This window comes from Atta colombica, unplaced genomic scaffold (genome assembly GCF_001594045.1).
Source record: "Atta colombica isolate Treedump-2 unplaced genomic scaffold, Acol1.0 scaffold38, whole genome shotgun sequence".
Lineage (NCBI taxonomy): Eukaryota > Metazoa > Arthropoda > Insecta > Hymenoptera > Formicidae > Atta > Atta colombica.
The window spans coordinates 4,638,393-4,650,409 of NW_017259490.1; the positions used below are offsets into that span (position 1 = coordinate 4,638,393).

A 12,017-nucleotide genomic window follows, 5' to 3' on the forward strand; every position below is an offset into this window, starting at 1 on the left:
AGATAGCGTGAGGAATCGAGTTTATTTATTTTCAACTAAAGGGAGAACGGCGCCAATAGAATCATCTAACTTTTTTTATTGCCTGCAGGCCTATTCTATAACTCTTTACACAAATTTCATTGTCATAACGCTGCTGCGCAGCTGTTTCATCATAAAAAAGCGCAGTAGCGTTATAATGATAATGAAATTTGCGTTAAGAGTTACAGAATAGATCTGCTGGAGTAATAAATAGGTTTTCTGCTTAGCTGAAATAATTTTTGCTCATGTGATTAGTTAGCGATTCTCTTCTATATAGACTCTCTGTATTCAACAAGATCAGGTACCTGCTCAGTGCGATTGTAACTTGAATATTTTCAATTATCCGTATTTTACATAACGAGATATTATATAGTGAGAAAATTAAAATATATCATTTTTTTTCAGAAAATTCGATAAGATTTGGCAAGCTGAGGAACAAATATCTGATGAGACTAAAAAATTTGAATAAAGCATTGGATAATTAAAAATTTCAAATGTTCCTAATGTATTTATAATTTGCATATTCCTAATTACTATTTGTTATAGTAAAAGAGCAGCACCGAAACACACTGTATATGAGCATTGATACAGGTGCGTTTCTTTCTCTAAAAAATTTACTTTAGTAACAATCAATCTATTGTTTAAATTTAAAACGATTAGACAATACGTATGTCAAACTTTTCTTTTGAGCATATATGCTGTTGACTTTAAGAGATAATCATAGGACATGTCTTCATTTATATGAGATCTCCTCTTAGGGGCACCATTTTCTACATTGTCTGTCAAAAAAATATAATCGTGAAGAAAATATAAAGATAATATAATAAATAAAGAAGACAAAATTTTGATACATACATACATATGTATATATATATATATATATGATATATTAATTATATTAATTATCTTACCAAGATCGGCGTATTTGGATTTGCAAAACGCTCTGCGTCCTCCAAAAGATAGAGTATATTCGGGTAAAGACGGATTGTCATTACCATGTTCCACGGCTTCATAAGCATCATTGTTGTATACAAAAGTGACAAAACCGTAGTTTTCGCTAAAATAATATCCCAGATTATAGAGATTGTAGGAATTGTAGTATGAGAATAATATAATTACAAAAAAATAATAAAGTGAATATGAGTGAAGATACGTACCCATGTTCACGAAAATGTACACTGATATCTTCAACAGGTCCAAAAATCTCAAATCTTTTACGTAGATCAGATTTGGTAATTCCTTCGTCTATACGGCCTACATATACCACTCTTCGTTCTTCTATTTCTCTTTGTTTTTTTCTGTTGTGCCAATCATCGTAAGCCTCGGAATAAGAATCTAGCGGTGATCTACTAGAGACAAATTATAAAAATGATGAAAAGCTATATATCGAAGATCTTATTAAATATATCTATTAATCTTAACAATAATTGAAAAGTTTATTTTCCAAATATAAGTTCTTTATTTTTTTCTAATTTTTTGAAAATATGTAAATATGTAAATTTTATAAATATTTTGTATTAAATCATAATATAATTATATATATAATTATTTAATTATACATTATATATATTAATTAGTTATACCTTAAGACATCGTGAAAATAAGATGATAATTAATAAGATGATAAGGTGAAACGATTAAAATTGGTAATTAGAATTGGGTAGAATAGTAAATTATATAGTAAAAAATTTATTAAATGAATATTCGTTTCAATATCAATAGATTGCATCTTTATATCTCGAAAAACATGTTTTACCTATAACTTCTATTGACATGACGATTGGCTAAGGAACGTTTCTCATATTTATCATAACTTCTTTCGCGTCTGTCATATTTATCATAACTTCTTTCACGATCCCTACTATCCTTTCTTCGTTTATTAGACCATTTATTTCTTCGAAGATTCGAAGTCGAGGGAGATCTATTGACATAATTTTTATAAGAATTTTATTCAAATTAATCTTGTTTGCAAGCTAGTCTATTATCGATTTTATTTATTATACATATAATTCTGATTGGAATGAATTGGTTATATACCTTGATCGTTTAGAATAAAACTGTTCGGGAGATCTAGATCTGGATCTAGATCTAGATCGGATGTCGGATCGAGAGCTAGAACGTGAATACGAATGCTTTGATCTCATTGAAATAGATGCGGGAGACGACCAACTGCTTGTTGAGGTGACAGAGCTACGTCGCGTGCGATGACTTATTGTTCGTCGGCTGCTACGTCGATCTACTCGAGATCTACTCCTACTTCTACTTCTACTCCTACTGCTACTCTTGTTTTTGCTGCTACTTCTGCTTTTGCTTGTGCTTGTACAAACACTTCTGCTTCTGTTCCTATTTCTTGTCTTGCTTCTACTTCTCCTTCTGCTTCGATTTTGACTTTTGCTCCTACTTCTTCTGTCTCTACTCTTACTCCTACTACTGCTTCTACTCCTGCTATTGCTTTCGCTTGTTGTACACCTTCTGCTTTTTGAGCTAGATCGACTCAAACTGTGAGAGACTCTTTCGCAGGATTTCTGTTTTTTATTTGTTGTATTTTCCTCCCTATTGTGATATTGTACAAATGATTATAATGTAATTAGAATGCAAAAGTTTTCGTAGGATTTCACGATGACTTCTTTCAAGAAAAAGGATCAAATATTTTAAGAACTAAATATTAAAACTGATCAGGATCTTTTCGAAAGATTTTTTTTAAAACGTATGTGCAATTATTCATAATATCATCACATTGAACAAATTATAAAAAAATTTTTTTTTACTAAATTATTTGCATTATTGGAACAAATGGTTTTGATATATGAAATATTCGAATAAGAAGGTTTTCATCATGAAATCCGATAAATTTTAATAGTAATATTAATAATATTAATAATAATAATTTAATGCTTTACCTTTTTTTGTTTATTTCCATAATTTTCGCATCTCTCTCTTCCTCCTCAACATCTACTGATTTTAAATATTCAAAAATATTTTCGTCCGTTTCTGTTTGTACATTGCGAGTAGATGGTTTTGGCTTATTTTTTTCTTCTTGTATATCTGATTCTTTTTTCCAACATGGCATAATTTCTCTCTGACAGTAAAATGTATCCTTTATTTCTTGATCAGGTCTGAGTGGTAATTTCATAGTTGAAGCATGATAAATATCCACTAGTATAGTTCGAGATGATTCTTTCATTATCATGGGTTTGTCATTACGAGTTTTATCGTTCAGTATTCTTTTTCGATATTCTAATACACTAATTTTAACACGAGATGTCTTGTCTTCTTCATGTGGTGCCGTATTTTGAGTATTTTGTCCAATTATATTTTGTATTTCATTATTTGAATTATTCATAATAGTTACCATATTTTTGTTAGGATTATTTATTGAGAACTGTGATTGTGATGCATTTGGTGGATTCTTCAGTACGGAAATATATTGCGTTTTAGGACTCGTTTGTATACTATTCGTTTTAGGTAATATATGTTTTTGTGATTGCAGAATGATTTTTCTAGCTAAAGGTGAACGAATAGAAAGGAGAAGAGGTTTGATGGTTGGAGACGCATTTGAAATATTTATCTTTCTAACAGATGAATTTAAGTTGTGAGAGTGTTTGAGAGAAGTCTCTTTTTGACAATCTTTACGATCATTTTCAAGCCACTTATCTTTGATTTCATTTTGTAAGACTGCTGGTTTTCCATTTCCGTTATATATATTGACCAACTCCAGATGGCATTGTTCATTTGAATTATCAGTTTTGTGATGTCTTTCGTGTTGATTGGGACCATCCGGATTTTCATTTTGGCTCGATTTTAATACAGATATATGTTTTGTTTCTAGTATAATAGATATATTGTAATGTTATTAATTAGAATAATTTTCTATTTTTATTACTTAGGGAAGAGTGGTCCTTGGATATTTTAGGAAAATCTTAAATAAAATGTTAACAAAAATAGTGTTGAAAAAAAGAAACTGAGTGCAAAGATACTGAGTGCAAAAAGGGCAAGCAAACAGACCTAGGTTTGGGCATACCCGAACCTCCCTAATCAACTAGTGCTCAAGATTCCCAACCACTATAAATAAATGATCGTTCAAATTTTTTAGCTTAAAGAAGCACGTCCGAAAATTAGCTCATATTATACATAATACACCCACTTTTTATTGTGAATATAATTTTGTGTAAATGCAAAGTAATAATAATGGATATATAATAATAATAATGGAATTCACAATACTTCTCTATAAGACTTAAGAAATAAGCAGAGGTTTTGTACACTGATGATGACTCGGAAGAAAAATTCTGGATCCCTAAAATATCTTGAAAAACATTTTTGAAAAAAATGTTTCAAATAAAAGTTATAAAAAGGGTTTAAAAAGATCTACTAATCATATCCATTTGACCTATGCGACGCCACTCAAGGTGGGAGATTTAATGTTCAATCTTCCCGACTGTTCCCACTCTTCCCTATCCATTTTATTACTTATCGTACTTACTGTTGCTATTGTAGCTCTTGGCACGAAAGTTATCATTATTACAATAATCGTGATCCAACTGTACTAAAGTTCTACTGACTGTTCTACTTTTAATATCATCCGATACCTAAAAAATGTTATAATTAATAGTGGATTATTTTATATCATTTTGCAATAATAGTTGATATGAGAAATAAATGCACATACATATTCAAATCATGTCATAATACTTAAGGAAAGGACTCACTGTAGAATCTATCTTCAAAATCTTGTTACAGGAAACTCTGTCTTGCATTCGTGTACTCTTACGTTTATTACTTTGTATATTTAGCGTAGCAATTTTCGGACTAGTTTTTCTACATTCTGACAGCTAAAGTTCAATAAAATAATTAGATTATATACTAATCTACTTAAAAAAATATTAAAATATTAAAATAATAGATAACCTTTGTTTTATTGATTATTTTTTTAGATAAGATTGAAGGCTGTTGATTGGAAGCTTGAGAAACGGATTTCTCCGATATGTTAGCGTTGCACTCTTGAATCATTTGACATGTTTTGTTTGTTCTAGTGTCATATGTATGATCATTTTTAATGGTCGATTTATTGCATGGATTTGGATTCTCGCAAGCCTCAAATTTTTCTAACAAACTCTTTGCATCGTATGCTTCTAATACTAACAAAAAATAAATCTCAGTAAAATGCTACAATATTAATGTTTACTTAATAGTTTGATATGAATCTAAATTGATTTAATTTACTTGGTATTTCATCTCGTGGTATCGTTTCAACATCTACACAATCTTCTTGCTCCTCTGCTTTAATTTTTTTAATTGTTATTGTATTTTTAATTGGTATTATATCTTCTTTCATTTTCTTTTTCCCTTTTGTATTTTTTGTCTTGATGTTTGCTTTATTTTTATTTTTTACATAAGACAACATAGGCAGAGTATTACTTGTTGGAGGCTTAAATACTTCGTCCTTTTCTTGTTCATCCTCTATTTCCATTTTTACTGCATTACCAAATATTTCAGATCCTTTAAAAATATTAAAGAAAAATGTTTTATTTTCTTTATCAAAATTGATAAAAAAATTATTACAAACAATTATTACAAACCAATTTCTTGTTTTTCTTCTTTTAATTCACTAGGTTTCTTATTTATTTCAATCATATCATCATACATATATATGTTTTTGCTAGGTGTCGTTAAGTAATCCTCGTGAGATAATGACTGCAGATCGGAGAAAAGAATTTTATAATTATATTGTGTAATTCTTAAACAATGGAATTCATATACAGTATTTATTAATTATAAAGAAAAACTTCCAACCTGTAGCGAGGTTGCAAGCAGATCTTCTACAAGCATAGTTGTTTCGTTACTAAAAAAAATAATTAAATGTATTTACATGTTGTACATTTGTTACAATTATTATATATATAACATTTTTGAATAAAAATGGTATACTTACTTTTCTTGATTATTACAAATGGAATTGTACACTGCGTTTAAATCCTCTGCTGAAATATTGTCAATTATATCCATCAGCCGTGAATTCTGAAATTTTTTATGCAAATAAATATTTATTAATAAAGAAATAATCATATTTTTTTTCATTTAGCTGTATTTCAATTGGCATTTTTGTAAATACGTTTTTATGTTTAATCATAGTTTTAAGAAGTAAATGTTTTTGCATTTTTAATAAAATAATTATAATATTTAATAAAATTTTTTAAAATTAAATGATAAAATCATAATCTATTCATTTCTAAAGATATTTAAAAACTAGAGTACTCGGTAATTTCAAAGAAAAACGAATCTAAACATAAAAAATATGACTTTACCGGAAAATGTGTTGCAAAGATTTTGTTATTATTTGATATTATAATTTCACATCTTTTAATGAGTTATTTCCTTTTCTTTATATATGTGTATATATATATTTAATTGTTAATAATTTTTTAATTAAAAATGTGCAAACGAAAAATCAACTTGTTTCGAAATATGCAAACCATAATATATCGATTGAGACTAAATAAATCTAATTTGTTCGTGATTGGCAAACTAATGTGAAATTACTCCAAAATTGTTTTTTCAATAACTTTTTTACTAGAAATGTGCAGAAATTCGAAATCATGGTGTCCAATAAAATTTGGCTACTTAATTCAAGAATAATTTCAATAAAAATCCTATAGTTTTTCCAGAATTTATATCCATCGATTTTCATTATTTAATTAATTTTCATTATTTAATTAATTTTCATCAATTCGTGCAATATGATTATATGGTTTGTATTTAACATAATAATATAATGGTGTGAATCACAATAAAAATTAATTAAGTAATGAAAATTAATCGACATGGAAAAATAAGAGTTTTCCAGCATTTTTGTAGGATATGTTAAATTCCAGGATAATTCTAGGATTTAAGGACATGTAAGACTGGATATCCTGAAAAAAATTAAGATTTTTTTTTTTAAGAATTTAAAATTATGTCGCGACATAGTAAACAATTCCATGAATTAAAATATATTGAGACACAAAAATAATTCCGTATTTCTATTATGTCTGTTCTATTTCAGCATAGTTTTAATTCAGAGAATTACCTATGTTACATGATCTTAATTCAAATCTAATAAGAATCGAAATTCTCTTTAGACAGTTTTTAAAAGTTTTACATTAGATGAAATTTATTTTATGCTATTAAAACGATTTGCCTTAAACACACAATCGATTTAATATATTTTTTCAAATTATAATTAGTCTAGAAATTCTCGTTTTAAATTTCTCAAAAATAACGGAAAATTATTAAGGTTCAAAGAGACAAAAAAAACACAAAGATCTTATACCTGCATGTCAATTCTGAATTCTAATCATTTATGCTTGATTGCACTAACACTTATGCGAAGCTTAAGAATCTCCCCTTTCTTTTTTAAAGCTGAAAGAGAAAGAAACAGAAATGTATAAAATGAATGTGTTTTTTTGTCTCTTTGATCTTACGATGGCTTTTCCAGAATTTTGAATATAATCGGCATTGTATACCCAGTGACAAAAAAATGAGCATTTCTATTTTTGTAAAAGAAAGAATGCAAGCGCTTCTTTCTTAAACATATGGTCAGTTAATATAATTTGCAGCAAAACGCGCGCATTCCTAAAAACATAATCTATAGAAGAAATATTACACAGATAAGTTTATACCTTGCAATCTATTTATCTTTTATTCACATTTTTAAAATAAATTTTACATTATTGTCTATTTAAATGTATATATATTCTTTTTTATCAAGATTTACAAATTCACAATATTAAACTTAGAATACAAGACCGCTTATGCGAATAAATCAGTACGAGAAACGCTGTTCAAAAGGTGTTGGAATAAAATATCTATGTACATTTAAATAATTTTTATCTCAGATATTTGATTGCGCGCCAATTACTTTTACTTTGCAGCACAAACAAATTGAAATAATATTCTTTCCAAATTAAATTTTTAATTCAATGCTATTAGCATTTTAAATCTTACTTAAATACAATTTTAATATTTGTTAGAAGAAGTTTACAAATATTAATATTACATATATTTTTTTTACCTTTTAGATGTATATAATCTCATAAAAAAATATTTCAGAAAATTATTGTTGAAAGAATAAAAATAGCATAATGGAAATCATTTTTAAAAGTTTGAATACTGCTTAGTGCATGAATTAAAATTAATGAAATGTAGTTCTACAAAAGAATCTATACATGAATAAAAAAGAATGGGAACCTAAAAATTTTATCTATATTTACGAATTCCTTTTCGTTTTATACTTTTGTAGGCTTTACAATTTTTCATGATATTGTCAGATAAAATAGGAACTTTATTTAGGTATCAGTTCTTTTCCAAAGGTTTTTCCTTTTATGTTCTAGATTTTAACAACTTTCACCGAGAACCTTCACTTTCTTTACTATTGAAATCTTTAAAAATATGTTTTTAATTATATCTAGATACTATTTAGATAAGAAGAAACCTGAATGAATTTTATATGCTTCATTGAATTCATCCCGACAAATTATTTAGCACATAAGCTTAAAGAAAAATAACATTTTCTTCTATAAATTTAAAATATATTTTAAATAATTCTATAAATAATTTTAAATAAGCAATCAAAGAAATTACGGGCAATTAAAATAATTTTCATTTTATCAATAGAATATTGCATCTTTTTATCTTGATAAATGTTGATTTATAAAAAAATATTTTTAAAAATTATTCAAACTTTTAAACGAAGCGAGTGCAAAAAATTTAAAAATGATGAAAAAAATGATATTATTTATTTTATAATTTAATATTTTTATTATAATTATTTAAAAGAGATTTTTTTCTTATTTCAAATTAGACAATTTCAAAAGTTAAGAGTGTTAAAAAAAAGAAAAGTAATTGAATCTTCGTGTTGAATAAAGTAGGCAATGCAACGCAACTTTTGCAAATTTCGAACAAAAGTTTCTTAATTGTCATTATTATTAAGTTTATTTCCGATCTTATTTCGATGTTTAGGAAACTTTATATCAGAAGTTAAAAAGAACATATATCTAATGATAAGTATTAATAAAAATGCTAAAACAATCATCAATAAATGATACTTTACTTAGTCCATTTCTTTCAATGTAAAATGAACTTTAATTTCAATTACTTTTTATTTTTTTTTATTTTTTATTTTTTAATTCTAAGAAAAAGATAAACAGTAAATTAAATCAAGATTAAAGTTAATTTCCATTGGTAGAAATGAATATTGATCAATAAAAAATATTTTTTATCAAGCTTATATGATTAAATGAATCTTAAGATATAAATAAATAATTTATTGTTTCTCGACTTCCGTATACAAATCAGAAAATATTAATTATCATATGTATAATTAATTTATTCGACGTGCAATTATACAAAATTAAATGCAAAAACATCATGCTAAAATAAATGAATGTCTATTTAAATTTTAAATCAAAGTGTAATAAATGAATATGGAAACAGAATTTCTTATTTTCCAAAAAAATAATTTTAAAAATGATTAAAAAAATTATTTAAAAATAGTTTTAAAAAATGTAATAATTATTTTTAAAAATATAATAATTATTTTCAAGACTAATCTTATTACAAATAACATTATAACAGTTTTTTTGCAAGAGGTAACAATTATTTTAAAAAATATAGTAATTATGAAAAATGTAGGAGTTATTTTCAAACATATAGTAATTAAAAAAAATTAAAAATTATTTTCAGAAATATAGTAATTCTTTTCAAGAAAGAATTGTTACGAATAACGTTATAGCTTTTTTTTGCAAAATTCCGCCAGACGATATTTAGAATGAGAAACTAACTCCATTTCTTGATAATAAGATTAAAATTATCATGATAAACGAAATCATTTTTTTTCTTAACGTTATTAGTAGCATTCATAAGCACGTTGTTCAAGTATATATATATATAAGTATATAAGAAATTTACCTCGTCCTCGTCTATTAAGAACGGATAATCAGGAAATAATTCCTTGGGAAACGTATCGTATTCATTTCCTATCATACGATTTCCAGTTTCTATCTCCATCATATGATTCCACCATCGTTTTTCACCTTCCATCGTTCAAATCGTTGTTTGGCACTTGTCACTTCACGTTACCTGCGGTACAAATGATACACTGAAAAATACTGACTGAGCAGACGGCTGACGCGATGCAACTTCGATCGCACTGGCACGCTAAGCCACGCGGCTTTATTCTAGGTTATGTTACACCGAGGGGTAAGGGAGTGTGACGGGAACGCACGTGTGCGGCTTAAGGACTTGACATTCGATGGGAATGTGCTTTATGTGGCTTTATACGAACGATAGATGATCATGTGCACGTACACGGGGCTGTTCGAGGGTGACGCGGATTTCACAATGTGAATCGCATCCACGTTGCGGTCAGTTCGCCGCGCCGACGAACCACTGTGCCGTGGAACGGATCGAACCAGCTGTGGTGGCAGAGATTACCGATCGTCCGTGATACCGTTATTCTATCGCGAAAACAGAAAATAAATTCGCAATGACGACACACACTGTGACGAACTTGCACGACGCGACTGTCGAGAACTCAACGCGTCCGATAATATTCCGGATGGATGGAGGGAACGCGTGGCTGTTCCGAGGATACCTTCTTGAAGTCTACACATGGAAATTGGAAGGAGAGCGTCTCTCTCTTTACGTCTGCACGGCGGAGAGAAAGAGAGACACGTCGTATACGCACGCGTACACGCGCCCGTAGTGGGCGCGAACGTGTCTATGTATTCGCGAAATGAGTGAAAGGAGAGACCGGAGAGAAAGAGAGAGAGAAAGAGAGAAGAGGGGAGGGGAGACAGAAGAGCCGGCTAGCCATGCTTGCCCACGCCGCGTCAGCCACCACGCCTCCGAAGAACGGCGGGTGACGTTCCGCGAGAACGCTATTCTCTGTGATTACGTCGGATTACTTGGAACGTGATTTCGCGCCGGGTTTCGATGCTTCCCTACGTCATCCCAATTGATGAATTAACACCGCGCGGTAACGCGTGTCAGATAGTAAGTGCTACGAACCTCGCCGGAGTCGCGGTTATCCCAGTAATATTCAGTAGGAACTCGGTGCTCGAATAACACCGCGTTCGCGTAATATATCGCAACACAGCACAAGTCGACACTGTTCGCGGAGAAGAATCTGCTGCTTGATACGACGAGCAAATTTCGATCGGTAGTTTCAACGGGAATACGCGTACACGTGACTACCACGTTTGCGACGACTAGTCTCGAGTCGAAGTCTCTTTACTGCTACAAGCTTCGTTCACACCACGCGTACTCGGCATATGTATAGTACCACTGCACGATGCACACTACTGCGACCGACGTCCGTACACGCGCGCAACTCTCACGAATCTGGAGTCTGGAGTCTGTAGTGTATTTCGTATTCGATGATCACTCACACCCTCCTATGCTCATGCGCGCGCAGTTTTTTCTCCCCGAAGTTTTTCCCGCGAAGATAGGGTAGATTTTCGAACCTGAGTTTCAATAGTATTTACGTTTTGTCTGAATGACTGACCTCGACTTTTCTGATTGGTCACAAATGATGCCACTGATGCCCATTCCTAAATTTTTATTTTAAAAAGTCAAAAAAATGATTTTTGGCTGCCCATTTTAAATGTATGAATAAAATTTGCCAGTCATGCTACTGAATGGGTATATTCTGTAGGTGAATGGTATTGTTGAATTTCTAAAGAAAAGAATTTGAATGGGAAACATTTTAAGAAAGTCCGAAATTTTTTTACGATTAAGAAATGCATAACAATAATAAAAATAATAATTTTTAATAAAGTAATACTTTATAGACAGTAGTAATAAAATTTCTTAACTTTACATTTACTGACTTATTGAATATTAATATATATGTGAATGTAATGGGAAATTTAATTGATCACTGTTTATTGCAGATGCAAAAGCATACGATTATTTATAAGTAATGTCACAAATAATTAAAATATTAAAAAACATATTATTAA

The 12,017-nt window shown here is 29.3% G+C and overlaps 1 protein-coding gene across 1 annotated transcript; it reads right to left on the reverse strand.

Moving 5' to 3' along the window:
* Positions 1 to 690: 690 nt before the first annotated feature.
* LOC108690856 (uncharacterized protein DDB_G0287625-like) lies at positions 691 to 11,149 on the reverse strand. The gene is made up of 15 exons (XM_018198366.1): positions 11,065 to 11,149; positions 9,964 to 10,134; positions 5,951 to 6,036; positions 5,812 to 5,860; positions 5,598 to 5,712; positions 5,242 to 5,517; positions 4,927 to 5,156; positions 4,728 to 4,850; positions 4,502 to 4,607; positions 2,919 to 3,843; positions 2,056 to 2,571; positions 1,775 to 1,939; positions 1,176 to 1,364; positions 930 to 1,075; positions 691 to 797 (listed from the first exon to the last, which is right to left on the reverse strand). The coding sequence occupies exons 2-15, from the start codon at positions 10,093 to 10,095 to the stop codon at positions 691 to 693; spliced, it is 3,165 nt and encodes a 1,054-aa protein (XP_018053855.1). The 5' UTR covers positions 10,096 to 10,134; positions 11,065 to 11,149.
* Between the last annotated feature and the right edge of the window lie 868 nt (positions 11,150 to 12,017).

What these genes read in the sequence shown, in the direction of transcription:
- LOC108690856 (XM_018198366.1), bottom strand. Translation starts at nt 10,095, where the DNA reads ATGGAAGGTGAAAAACGATGGTGGAATCATATGATGGAGATAGAAACT. An exon ending in TTTTATTCTAAACGATCAAG is followed by an intron (nt 1,940 to 2,055) that starts GTATATAACCAA and finishes TTATGTCAATAG; the next exon opens with ATCTCCCTCGACTTCGAATC. An exon ending in CATGTCAATAGAAGTTATAG is followed by an intron (nt 1,365 to 1,774) that starts GTAAAACATGTT and finishes TGTCTCTAGTAG; the next exon opens with ATCACCGCTAGATTCTTATT.